This window comes from Mus musculus, chromosome 13 (assembly GCF_000001635.26).
Source record: "Mus musculus strain C57BL/6J chromosome 13, GRCm38.p6 C57BL/6J".
In the NCBI taxonomy this organism is placed as follows: domain Eukaryota; kingdom Metazoa; phylum Chordata; class Mammalia; order Rodentia; family Muridae; genus Mus; species Mus musculus.
The window spans coordinates 68,636,605-68,650,827 of record NC_000079.6 but is presented as its reverse complement, the minus strand read 5'-3'; the positions used below and the strand labels follow the sequence as shown (position 1 = coordinate 68,650,827).

The 14,223-nt window shown below is 44.8% G+C and overlaps 1 protein-coding gene across 2 annotated transcripts in view; it reads left to right on the top strand.

Annotated features, from left to right (window-relative positions):
• The window catches only part of Adcy2 (adenylate cyclase 2), a 379,558-nt gene that overhangs the window by 348,773 nt on the left and 16,562 nt on the right, over positions 1–14,223 (top strand). For both annotated transcript variants that reach the window (XR_001780768.2, NM_153534.2), the window contains exons 21-22: positions 8,225–8,371; positions 10,011–10,118. Coding sequence is in view for 1 of the 2 variants with exons in the window: in NM_153534.2 (NP_705762.2) it covers positions 8,225–8,371; positions 10,011–10,118 (255 nt within the window). In the remaining variant the exon portion in view is untranslated. The remainder of the gene's footprint in view (positions 1–8,224; positions 8,372–10,010; positions 10,119–14,223) is intronic.

The following is a 14,223-nucleotide window of genomic DNA, read 5'->3' as shown; positions in this document are numbered from 1 at the left end:
CACACATGTGACAGAGTTCAAGTCAGGAAGCCAGAATAAGCCAGAAGTCCACAGGCCAGTGTTTCCATGTTGTCTGTGGACTTAGGAAACTTTCAAGGGCTTGGAACTTCAAATACAATAAGATAATTCATGAGACTGTAAACTTAAGAGCTTTCCACACACTGAGCACGGGGTCCCCAGTGGAGGAGTTAGAGCAAGGACTGAAGAAGCTGAAGGGGTTTGCAACCCAAGGGAAGAACAACAATATTAACCAACCAGACCCCTCCCCCCATAGCTCCCAGGGACTAAACCACCAACCAAGGAGTACACATGGAGGGACCCATGGCTCCAACTGTATATGTAGCAGAAGAGAGCCTTGTCGGGCATCAATGGGAGGAGAGGCCCTTGGTCTTGTGAAGGCTCCATAGATGCCCCAGTGCCCAGTGTAGGGGAATCAAGGATGGGGAGGCAGGAGTGGGTGGATGGATGGGGAACACCATTATAGAAGCAGGGGGAGAGGGGATGGGATAGACAGTTTTTGGGGGGGTGGGGTAACCTGGAAAGGGGATAACATTTGAAAAGTAAATAAAGAAAATATCCAATTAAAAAAAGAGAGAAAGAAAAAGAAAAAGGCAGTACTTAGGGGGAAAAAAGAAGCGCTTTCCCTACAAGCACACACACAGCTGTGTCTGCCCATCTTGAATGGAGAAAATGGATATCTGAGAATACTTAGCGTTGTGACTGTCGTTGGAATATGGGAGTGGCTTGGGCAACAGTTTTCTGGTGTTTGTTTTTTCTTTAATATTGCTGAGCACCAAGAGAAAGCAGACAAATCTCTAATTGCACATAATTTAAACCGTGGGGTTAGCACTGCTAGCATCACTCTGTGCTTTCAGAGCCTGCTAAGCACCGTCTACTCCACAGGAGATTTAGGCTGGGGCTTGGGAGAGAATATTAAGGCAACAGAGGAAACCAGACAGATGAACTCATCCCCAGATCAACTCAACCTGGGAGAACAGGCCGCCAAGCATCCTCCTGTGAGGGGGCTTGCAATAGCTCACACCCATGCTGAGAACATTGCCATCCACTGCTCTGTGCTTATGGTGTGGTTCCCCTGGGTATAGTAATTTTTGTTGACTTTACTGCTGGCTTAATGATGCTTAAGATATCACATTTATAGGTAGAGATGTACCACTAGAAAAATTAACTTACAGTTTACAAATAAAATAAGATTAGATGTGGAAAATCAGAAAAGGAGCTTGTGGAGCAGCTGAGAAGTCTTGGGGTGCAGAGTGTAGCGATCCTGTCAAAACATGTGTTCCTTCTTGTCATTTGTATTTTCTGACCTAAGCAGTTTTCTCAGAAAACTATTTGTTGCTGATCACAAGCAATTAAATCATTGGACATACTAAAAAAATCATTTTCATTAGTGTTACAGGAGCCTCTTGTACATCTAGCTGTTCTTAGGTTTTATTTTATCTTGTGTGTGTGTGTGTGTGTGTGTGTGCGTGTGTGTGTGTGTGTGTGTGTGTGTGTGTGTGTGTGTGTGTGTGTGTGTGTGTGACAAGAGTGATGTGTGTGAGTGAATGTTTGCAGGTGTCATGTGTGCATGTGAAGCTCAGAGGACCACCTTTGGGCTGGTTCTTTTCATCATCCATGACTTCTATAAACCAGACTCATATCTACAGGCTTACACACCAAGCATTGTTGCCCACTGGCCATCTTGCCGCTCCTGTTCATCTGATTCCTAAACGCAGCCTGCCTCTAATGCTCCTGACATGAGAGTCAGCTAGGGCTGTCCTAAATACAGAAATGGACAGAACAGAATGGCCACTCTTGGCTCCTCTTGGGGGCCACAGCCTGTCAGCACACATCAGGAGAGTGGCTTTCAGGCTCTGGGAAGTCCACTGTGAGGAAGGGATCCCTGACTCTGAAAAGAAAGTACTAGAAACTAGCTATGAGACAGAAGCAGCAAGTGGCAGGGAAGAAGATTCCAGCCTGCATGGAGGCACTGAAGAGAAAACTTGGAAGAGCCATGGTGCAGGCAGGAAGGGGGCAAGCACCCAAACATAGTTTCTCTGCTTCTTTTGTTCCTTTTGTGTCAATGATTGAAATACAAGAGAACTAGTTAAAGTTCATGGTTTTAAAGGATTTAAAGGTTTTAAAGGATCATAGTGCCTGGAAAGAAGAAAAAGATAGTATACAGAGACAGAACATGCCATAGCCCCAAGAAGACATTCCAAATGACAGAACATGCCATCACCCCAAGAAGACAAGTATGTTCCAAATGACATACTTCCTCCAATGGCCCTGGCTCCTCGTGTTCACTACCATCTAGTGATAACAGAATGATCTCTCTATTAGGTCAGAGCCTTCATGGCCTAATCATCATTGAAAGCATCGTTGCAGACAGCCAGAGGCAACCCAGAAAAATCTCAGGCATTTCTCAACCCAGTCAAGTTGACAGTCAGCACTGTCTCAACAGTAAACAGAGGGGGAAGAGGGGAACAGGAAAGGAGCCTGGAGCTGGGCAGCATGGCTTCACATCTTACTCTCAATGTTACCTACTTGTGCAGCCTTCATCCAGGAACTTTCCCCATCTGAGCCTTGATCTCGCCATCTGTACAGGGTGAAAAGGCTGACTTTCCCTCCAGTTGTGCTTGATAGATATGTCATGGGATACTTAGTACTGAGTCCGAGAGAGGCAGGCACAGAATATCACACAAGATTCTGCATCCACCACGTAAGACGGAACCAGGGAAGCACCTTCTTATTCTTCGGCGCCGTAGTCTGTGGGAGATGATGGCAAATGCTGGTAGCTTTGGTCATCCTTCACTACACAATTTTCTAGAAATAAAAATTCGTGCTAAAATGTCAGGGCGTGTCATCACCTATATCAGCAAATGTCCTTCAGTGTGCCGTTTGCCCCCTATCCATTGTATCTCATTGTATAAACAATAAAAAAAAACCCTCCCCTCATATCTAGGACTCAATATTTATTGAATCACTGTAACAATTTGCTGAAGCTTTCATTTTGATGGCTATCACTCCCTGTGCCTCTGCTCAGAACCTGGCATGGAATGCATTGCTCTGAACCCAGCTTCACAGAGATAGCCTTGCCCCCTCCTCTTGAAACTGGACATCCCATACTCCTGCCCTACAGATAGCGAGCTCCTGATGGGAAGCCAGGGGCTGGTCCTCTCCACTCTGTAGGCCTTAAACACAGATCAGAGCCCACTCTCATCATTGGATGAGAAGACTGCATTTGTCACCTAGCTGACCCTCTCCTGAGGCCCCAGGTAAAGGGAGCTATGTATATGTTTAGCCAGGTGCTCTCCTTCAGGGAACCAAGGCTTGACCAGCAAATACTCTGTGGATAGTCTCTGTAAATAAGAGCTCTTCAAGGACTTTTAGCCCAATGCCCACAGCATTCCTTACCTATTCTATTCAAGGGACAGATTGGTTTGCAATGCACTCTCAGGAGATATTAATTACATGAGCTCCTGAACAGATTAGTATTGCCTGACAGTTTGAGATCATGGTGCTAAACAATCTATACAGAGATCAGTGGAGTCTTGTGTAAGACCAGAGACCATAGTGGAGTAGCTTAAGTCTGGAAGAGAAGACATCCACACAACTCCAGACACTTTCTAGAGCACACCTAACTCCTCCCAGCCTGGTGAGACAGCCCAAGTATCATCATTCCTGAGCATAAGCCCCGATCTTCTTCGTTTATTTTTATGTTCCCTGCAGCTTACCTCTCCAACCTTCAGTGCCTTAAGAGCAGAGTCTATACAGTTGTCTTATCTGTTGTCTAACTACTGCAACCTGGACCTTTCTCAATAATTTGTGGAACAGAGCATTAAACTGACTCTTAGGTTGTAACACTAACAGACATTCGGTCTTGTGTTCCAAAGAAACTACTGAACAGTGGGCAAAACTTGTGCATGCTCCATTTGAGACTCAGTTATAGGTTTTGACCTGTGTGGGACTGACTAGGAAACTAGACATTGGAAGGAAAAAAATGTAGTCAAAATGAGACTTATTCTAAGAGCCATAATGAGGCCTCTCCCATAACTTCTAGCCTAATACTGACTGACTGACTGACTGACTGACTGACTGACTGACTGACTGACTGAGTGACTGACTGACTGACTGAATCAAGGCTCTGAGTGATTCTGGGAAGCTCCTAAAACTCAGGATAGAGATAAAATGCCAAGAACAAACTACCTCTGAGTGACTAGGCCCACAGAGCTGGAAGGTTGGGACTATAACTACACTGTAAGGATCTTAGAAAGTAAAGATGCTGTTCTTCTCAGGCACCGAGGCTGAGAATGAGCATCAACAGGGGCTTGACCTAGACCCTGTTTCACAAAATTCCCTGGATAGGAAAACAGACTTCATCCAAAAACCTAGAATGGTCTGAGAACACAAGACTGGGGGGAGCATAGCAACCAGGTGAGTGTATGCTCTTCACCATGGGGGACAGATGAAGAGCCCAGCCACGAGCAAGCAGTAAGTAGTCAGCAAAGCAAGGTGTCGCTGCCCAGGGTGACACAGTCAATGGAAAACTGGCCTGTACCCCAACCATCTTTCCTCCCCACGTTCACCATCCTGAGTGCTTTGGAAAAGAACATGGCTAGCAGATTAAGGATAGAAAGAGACGTGCCAGTTAGAGTGAGTGCCTAAGATTCTACTTTACCCAGCTCCTCGCCACACAGGTCAACAGGTCCAGGGTTTTGATCACTCTTTGGACTGAACATTTTAATTATTGATAAAAGGACTTTGAATTACCCTGAGTAACAAGAAGACCCTGAAGGTTATTTCAGGTTTTAGTTCAGCATCAGGGGAGAGCTTGGTACATTTACAAATCAACAGAAACTGGACACAGAAGTGATTTCTTGGTGACAATACTCCCAGTCCTGGCATTTCAGTAGCATTATCATATGTGTGTGCATCTGAGTCTGGTGATGCTCTGTGAGAGCTTTGTGAGTTGCCCATTCCCAGTTGAACTGCGCAATCTTCCCAAGGGTTATCTTCCTGTCTCCATGCAGTCCCCACATCCTCTAGAGAGTTACATCCCAAGCTTAGGACACCCACCAGTCAGAATGTGGTCTGCTCAGGATCCATGCCCAAAGCAAAGGCTGAGAGCTGTCTGTAAATTCAGATTATTCTTCCAAGCCTTCAGGTTTCATCATGCCAAGGAATTTGGAAACCACTGGAGTTCCCTTGGTTTCGGGTATAGTCATCTAGGAATCCCGAATCTCAGAACCAGAGGTACAGTGTCTCTGCTTACTGCTGGCATTTCTCTAATGACCCCAGGTGACTGCTTTTTCAGAAGAGAGGATGAACAGTGTCCATTCAGGGGCTCTACTTGCGTATATGGTCTGCTACAAATGCAGAAGTTGGTCTTAACTCATCTCTCAAACCAATTGAAAACCTTATTGGGCCCCTCAACTCCTCTGAGTTCCACTTGCTCCTGACTCCAGCTGGTCATCAGGGTCACACAGCAGAACATCCTCTAAGCTTTTCAAAGTGATATGGTCACCAGGGTCACACAGCAGAGCATCCCCTAAGCTTTTCAAAGTGATATGGTCATCAGGGTCACCACCCAGCAGAACATCCCCTAAGCTTTGCAAAGCGATGTGGATGCTCAGATCCCATCCTTAAGGATGAAGCTCATCTGCTCAGTGATGAGGCCCAGGTACTCACATTCTTAGAAACCCCATAGCTGATTTTCTTACAGATTCCCATCTAAGAATCACAGCATGAGACGACATGCAGATCAAATATGAGTCAGTACAATGATATGTCCCATCTTGTCCCACTTCCAGACATCATCAAGACTCCAGGGGGAAATATAAATATGAAGTCACATGATCCACAGTAGTAGGTGCCTGGTTGCAGAGAGCATAGCCACCCTACAGCCATCTGGTAGATTTTATATAAAGTATCAATCTAACCTTTATGAGAGTAGGCCTCATGATCAACCTGAGTAATTTCAGCTTTACAGAACTAATGCAATTGCTCTGTGCCTCAGTTTCCTTATCTGTAGGCAGTCATGTGTATTAGTGAAAGTACCGTGTGAATTGAAGTGGTCATGCTATCATGAAATGGGCATCCAGTATGTGGTGAATATACCCCATCTATACTTCATTCCCAGGGGCCCCCTGACTAATGCCAATGTCAATTAGGGTGGGGGCATGTACCCTATCCTTAAGAAGAGAATCAGTACATCTTTTATTAAAAGGTATCAGCCAAGATGGGCTCCTAGCTGCTCTCTTCTCGCTGGTGCCCTGCTTGCTGAACTACAGCCAGCAGTCTTGGAACCTGGCCTTGGCAGTCTCATGAGCTTCGAGTTGTCTATAGTGGAAATGAAGTTCACATCACAGAACAGTTTTTCGAAGAGATGTCTGCACTGCAGGCCATCTCAACCACCCCGAGCGCGCAGAGACGAAAGGAGATCCTTGGTGCTATTGCTCCTGCAGTGTTCACCAGGCTGGAGACAGTAGCTGAAAGCCCTGTGAGATGAGAGCTCCTGGGAATGGGAGCTTGGCACGAATCTGCTTTGCCTTGAAGCTGTTATGACCTTCCTTTGGGTTGTCATTCCCGGAAGTGTTTATTACTGAGGTAAAAACTACTCTCTCTACGAGGCACTCAAACCTGGAGTTACAGTGCTGTTTAAGCATGCTCCCTGCCAACCAATGGATGGGCCTAGGTTCTCGGGGAACAGAGCTCACTGACAGTGTTCTTAGAAAGCTGCACCTTCTCCCTGCCACGCACATGGCCAGGACTGGCCCCCAGAATGTGGCTCCCACTCAGAGGCTGTCCATCTGATTTAAACAAACTTCCTGGCAAAGTCATTCCTTCCAATGCTGCACTGCAAACACAGCGGCACCAGGCATCTCTGCCTGTGCTGTGGTCAGGCCCTCCACACCTGCGATGAACCCACCCATAGCCCTTCCTTTCTGAAGCCATTTGCATATGAAGATGTCACTATACAATTGAAATTACGTATGCAATTACGTATGCGGGATGCTGTGGCTTTACTGTCTTTATACCAAAGACCAGGAGCCCCTCTCTACTTGAAGTGAAAAGATATTCCAAACAGATGCAGTCAGGGTTTCATGCCATTTAAATAAGTGACCTGGGGAGGGGGGATGGTCATTCATTCTTTCTGCTGCAATTAAAGGAATCACTTCCTATGAAAGGATGGACCATGTAGAGACTGCCATATCCAGGGATCCACCCCATAATCAGCATCCAAACGCTGACACCATTGCATACACTAGCAAGATTTTATCGAAAGGACCCAGATGTAGCTGTCTCTTGTGAGACTATGCCGGGGCCTAGCAAACACAGAAGTGGATGCTCACAATCAGCTATTGGATGGATCACAGGGCTCCCAATGGAGGAGCTAGAGAAAGTACCCAAGGAGCTAAAGGGATCTGCAACCCTATAGGTGGAACAACATTATGAACTAACCAGTACCCCGGAGCTCTTGACTCTAGCTGCATATGTATCAAAAGATGGCCTAGTCGGCCATCACTGGAAAGAGAGGCCCATTGGACACGCAAACTGTATATGCCCCAGAACAGGGGAACGCCAGGGCCAAAAAGGGGGAGTGGGCGGGTAGGGGAGTGGGGGTGGGTGGGTATGGGGGACTTTTGGTATAGCATTGGAAATGTAAATGAGCTAAATACCTAATAAAAAATGGAAAAAAGAAAAGAAAAGAAAAGAAAAGCGCAGACTTTAATCCAAAGGATGGAGCCTTAACACACTATTGTAATACAGTACTGTTCTTTGAGGAATGGAATTTACTTCCCTTCAGTTGCCTGAAGGTCACATTGTCCTAACTCAGCCTCTGGTAGATGAAAGCTGTCTGAGGTAGAGAGAACAGGTTTCACACAAGCACTCCTAATAGCTGGTGGCTGGGGGAACTTGTATCTGTGCTTTAAAGGGTTTTCTGTCTCATTGGCAGCTATTGAAGGATTCAGGACTGGGATAATTACAGGTCAGTGGGGGCATGTATCAATAGCATCTTCCAGGAAGCATGAAGAAGGTTTCATTAAAGCGGATGGACAGGCTTGAGCAGAGGCTGCACTGAGCATCTGGTGCTGCCTGTGTGGCTGGCAGAGAGAGGCTCCCACTCTCCATGAGCATTGCCATCTCCAGCAGACCACACATCCGAAGGGCCTTGGCGTGAAGGTCACCGGGTGCTCAAGTCCTCTCTTTCTCTGTGCAGGAGTTGTACCACCAGTCCTACGATTGTGTCTGTGTCATGTTTGCCTCCATTCCGGACTTCAAGGAATTCTACACGGAGTCAGATGTGAACAAGGAAGGCTTGGAATGCCTCCGGCTCCTGAATGAGATCATCGCTGACTTTGATGATGTAAGTGCTAAGACTTACCTGAAGAGCAGGGGTGCCCCACCCCCAGTGTATGATTCCTACACAGTTGAAATTAGTTCTGGACAGTGACATGCCTTCAGACTTGTCTTTCCACCTAGCTCTTGGTAGTTGGAGGTCAAGTCATAATCTGTACCTACACACTGGATGATTTGGGGGAAGAAAATACATTTTAATTTCAAGTTAATATAACTGCAGGGAGCAGCTATTAAATCTGCATCTAATTCATAGGTAAGACTTTCGAGAAAGGCTTAAGATCCAGGGAAAAAAAAAGGCCAACCCTTTATATATTAAAATATAATCGATCTATTTATGGAAGTAGATTATTGACATCACTGGGCATATTCAAGGTCTCTGGCAGATGCCAAATTGAGGTGTTTATGAATGGCAGACTTTATTGTTGACAAAGCACTATGTGTGAATAATACATCATTTTCCAGAGGGGACATGAGATATACTTTAGACTTTGAAATAGGTATCATTATTCAACTTGCAATGTTCTATCTAATAGAGAATAATATGTCCTATTTTCTGGTAAGAAAGAAAAACCCACACGTGTGACTTCAAGGCCATTGCAGCTGTACCATTCTTATTGATATTATACAAAACAGAGAACATTTGTCATCTGTGAGTGTACATTTAACCTGATTCATGCAATGCCACGTTGGAATCAGAGGATGTTGTAGAACATGAGCTATGCAGTGTCAAGTATCTGCTGGGTCCTGTGTGCTCTCCCTACCCCATCTCCACCATGCGTTCCCTGTGGATGTTCATGGAGGAGTCATAACAAAGACTTCTGCTCTCACACCACGTGTCTTGTGAAGGGCAGTGGCATGTTAGCTGCAGAGTGTGCACAGTGCCTGCAGCAAGATAGAGTCTTCCCAATATTGACACGTGAGTGACAGTGGCTGTGTGCATTTGTGGCACCATGATTTTCACAAGTAATTTCTTTGTCATTAAGCCTGGAAGATATTTCTCTGACTAGCGGAGGACTGAGAAAGCAATGCCCCTGGTCTTTGGTTGCTGCTGTTCATTTGAGCCTGCCCTCCTGAATGAGTCTACTCCCATTCCTACTACTCCCTCGTGGCTTCTGCCTAGCTTTAGCCTTCCCTCCGTGTGAGAAGAGGCATGGATACAGAAGCCTATGGCTGATACTGAGGCAGAAATTTTAGATTGGGGCCGATGGAAGGGTGAGGTCTTTATTTGGGGTCTTTATTCTCCTCACCTCCAGTGCTCAGCTGTCAAAGACTTTCCTTGGCACTGATTATTGCATAATGTGAAGGGAAGACCCTACACACTGAATCAGTGTTGTATTGGTGCCTCTAATGCATGGAGCTGGGGATTTATTTCCAACCACTGTCTCTTGCATCATAATTTATGCTAGTTCCTTACTTGAGTTTGACAATTTGTGTGCAATCCCAAGTGTGTCATTGTGTTATCTTCCTCTCCCCAAGGTGATACGCTTATGAAATACATAAAAATGTTTGCTCCCTGCATGCTCAAGGTGGGAGGGTGTCTTGCCCTTTGTGGTGATTGTGGTCTAGGATCCTAGAATGGCTCTGTAGCACCTAGGCTTCCAGTCAACACCCAGCTGAGTGACTGAATGGTTGTCTTTGCTCTGTAGCTGCTTTCCAAGCCGAAGTTCAGTGGCGTTGAAAAGATCAAGACCATTGGTAGCACATACATGGCAGCCACGGGTCTGAGTGCTGTACCCAGTCAGGAGCACGCCCAGGTAGGTACATACATGTCAACTGACTAGCAATGCACCACTGTGTCAAGGAGTCAGCCTATAACCAAGACAGCCATGCAGAGACCCAGAACTCTATTGTGTGTACTGCCTGTGGCTGACAGTTCATAGTCCTAGGAGGGGGGAAAAAAACAAGAACTCTGGAGACTTCTTAGAGTCTTCTGAACTCTGATTCTAAAGAGAAGATGAAGCAATCAATAGTTGATTGGTATTTGACAAATAGACATAGAATTTAAGATTGAATGACCCAAAGTTTCTCCCTCTCTTCACATTGTCCAGTTCTGGGTCTCTTTGTTAATTTCCCATCTACTACAAAAATAAGCTTTTCTGATGAAGTTGAGAAATGTTCTGCCTGTGGGTACAGCAGTGTGTCATGTGGAGTCATTTGATTGCTATGCTCATTTAGCAAAGTAATATTAGTTTGTTTTCCCCTAGGCCCATGACCTTTGATTATTTTCAATCAACCAGGAGCTGAGACTCTTCTCATGCTTCTATGTTAGTGTAGACATATCTGTGTTACTTGTTGGATTATTAGAAGAGATCAATGAGTAAGACCAACACCCTATGAGGAGATTAGACATCCTGAGCATCTCAATGTAGCTTTACAGGAAGCATTCTCTGCTGAGTATTGCATGGAACACACCAGAACACAGTTTCCTGAAAGCAGGTGGAATTCAGAGATAGGAAGGGCTGAGTTCCACAGGCTCAGCTCATGTCTACCTCCATTGGGAGAGAGGAAACACAATCTGAGCCTTGGCAAATCCTCCAGAAGTGGCAGGAAGGTATGTTCCCTTCCTAACATTCATGGACAAATGAAAGAGTAATTCTGAGGCAAGAGTTGTCTTACGGTTGGAGTTTCTAAGGCTCTGGTGAAATGCCATGACCAAAAATAACATGGTGAGGAAATGGTTAATTTCATCTTAAAGTTTGTAGTCCCATCATCCAGGAAAGTCACGTCATGAACAAGGCAGGAACCTGGAGCCAGTCAATGATATATAGGCCATGGTGGAATTCTGCTTACTGGCCTGCTCATCCCACTTTCTTACACCATCCGGGACTACCTGCTCAAGGATGACACCATACGAAGCAGTCTGGACCCTCCCATATCAATCAGTCAAGAAAATGCCTTCACATACTTTCCTTCAGGCCAGTCTGGTGGAGGCATATTTTCGACTGAGAGTCCCAAACAAAGAGTCATATGGACAAAGAAACAGAAAACTAACTAGCTGAATTTGTTGCTTTTCTAACTGTGAGGAAATTCCATGACCAAGGCAACTTATAAAAGAAAGCCTTTAACTAGGGGCTGGCTTACAACTTTGGAGGGTGAATCCATGACCATCATGTGGGGATCATGGCAGCAGGTTGGCAGCCATAGTGCTGGAGCAGGAGCTGAAGTCTTTTATGTTGAGACAACAACCACGAGGCAGAAAAAGAGAGAGAGCCAACTCGAATGCCATGGGCTTTCAAAACCTCGAAGCCAACCCTCAGGGGCTTCAACAAGGCCACACTTCCTAATCCTTCTCAAACATTTCCACCAACTGGAGATCAAGCATTCAAGTGTGTAACTCATGGGGATTATTCTCCTTCACACCACCACAGCATCACAAGAAGTAACTTTCAAATCATTCTGACTCAATAATCATCCATCCTCCCCTTTAGTTGATTTCTTTCCAAGAAACATTTCAATGACTACACTGACTGATCAGTAAGAAAAAAGAGAAGAAACAGTAAAAGAAACCTAAGAAAATCTCATGCATGGACTCTCAGTAGTAACCCCTAAGCCAGCTTAGGGCCTGAGGCAAAAGCCCTGTGCATGCTCTTGCATATTTTTAACAGTTTTTTGGTTTTTTTTCCCACATCACAGTAATGTGTTGAAGTAAAAAAAAAAATGTAAAACAGAGGTTTTAAAATGCAACATTGTTTAATGTAAGTATCTCATTTATAATCAAAGCAGAACTCATTATAAGTTTTTACTTTCTGTTATAATAGAAAGGAACAGACTCTGTCAATGCCTTTAATGACCTAGAAAACCTTAGCTACTAAATGTAACATGAAATCCTAATGTGTGGACAGGCCCTCTCCCTTTGCCTCAGGCTCCAAAGATGCGCAGCATAGCACTGTCAGAAACTATCTATCTTGGTCCTCATGGCCTGACACAGCTGAGCAACGCAGATGAAGGCCGGGAAATCCAAAGCAGAAGTTTTGGATATCTGGTGAGGGCTGCCACAATCCAAATGTTAAGTGATAAACTCTCTGGAACATCCCACAGATAGAGAAACTGGCAAAGAGCAGTCACAGACTTAACCAAGGCTGTAAAGAAAACAACAATTATAGAGCCGGTCGAAGACCAGTATCCAAATGTACCATGCACGCCTCTCTGTCTGTCTGTCTGGAATATAGCTGCCACTAAACTACTTTGCCTTCCTCATTATCTGCCCTTGCTTGATACTCTCCACCTGCTGTGTTCATACCTGAGCATGAATGAGAACACCATTAGGCATCTCTATCCTGTCTTAGCAACTCACTCTCTGCTCAGAGCCCAGTCCCTCTACCCTCATGAACTGTATCTCTGAACACATCCTTTTGTGCCTGATCTAAAATTCTGCCTTCTGAGCGGGCAGTAGCCCACCAGTGGTGGTTTTCAGAATAAGCAGAAAACAGCTGGATTTTTCATTTGTCTCCTTACACATAGACCAATATCCACCCCTTCTTTTGTAAGGCTCTCGGGAAGATGACATTAACTATTACTTTTCAAAATATTTCATAAAAGCCATGGTCTTTGTGGGCAATAAAAGAGCTAATAATGTTAAGACAGACTCTGTCTCCCATGATGATGTTCTTGACCTCTCTGGTTGAAGTGAGATAAGAGCTATTGGGGGGCATAAATGAAATATAATATCCATGCAGGAAATTTCTACCCAGTAGAGGCCATTTGTGATTACAACTTTTAATTAGAATTTCAGCAGGTCATACAATGATAGCTTTCTAAAAGGAAAATCCATTTCATTTTATGAGGTAGAAATGTCAATATTAATGTTAGTTATCTTTTCTAAAAAAGAGGAGGAAGAGGAAGAGGAGAAAGAAGAGAATGCCACATCTCTAAAATGCTTAATACTATCTAAAGTTATAGGCAAAATATATTTATGTGACCAAATAATTATTCTTCACAGCCAAACATTCAATTTGCAGAATATGTAGACCTTCTCAAGAATTAATTGGATTTTCTTAAGTCCAAAAGGAGGCAAAATTATGTGAATTATGGCCATTTGGAATTTGGCTTTCATTTATAATTGCTTCGGCATTGTCTATTGGCAGAACAGCATCCTTATCTACCCGCAAATTAAATACAAAGAGTCCTGTCAGCACTCAGACAGGCCAGGCTTTAGTACCAGCCACTGTTCCCCTTCATTTGCTCTTTAAAATGGAACAGGGAGTTCTTATTTTAAGCACTAAGACAATGTGACTCGAAGATAGCATCACCTTTAAGAACCGACTGTTGTTCTTAAGAGAATCGGGCATTTGTCAAGAGAGAAAAAACACTCCAAAGAATCGTCTCACTTTCTAGACTGCTCCCATTGTTCTGCAACTCATGCCCTGGTGACCAAAAGTCCTCCGAGGAAGTCTATCAGGGTTCAAACTGGGAGCTGGCCCACCCAGTTTGTGGCCCTGACCTTTAGCCTTGTGACCTCAGGCTTCTCAAATCCTGGCCAACCATGTTGATTCCTTTCCTGGGCTTTTAGACCTCACCCTGCAGTAGCCAAATGGTGGGTCAAAGATAGTTTTCTTGACTTGCAGAACATTTCAACTGAAGAATGATCACTCTCACCCATTGTTGGTTCTGATGACAGTGAACTGCAGGAGTAGAAGTAGCTGCCACCCTCCGTTTGCTCTTCCCTGATTGACCCTCACGGTTCTACCCTGCCTCCCTTGCTCCACCTCTGAAGAGCTCTGCAGCCCCGCTGACTGCAGAGGAAGCCCCTAGTCAGTGACCTCCTGTATTATCACCGGTGGTAATTACTTACTGGCTTTAATATCTTCCCCACCAATTCTACCAGGATGTTAAAGGCAACACAGAAGGAAGAAAGCTCAT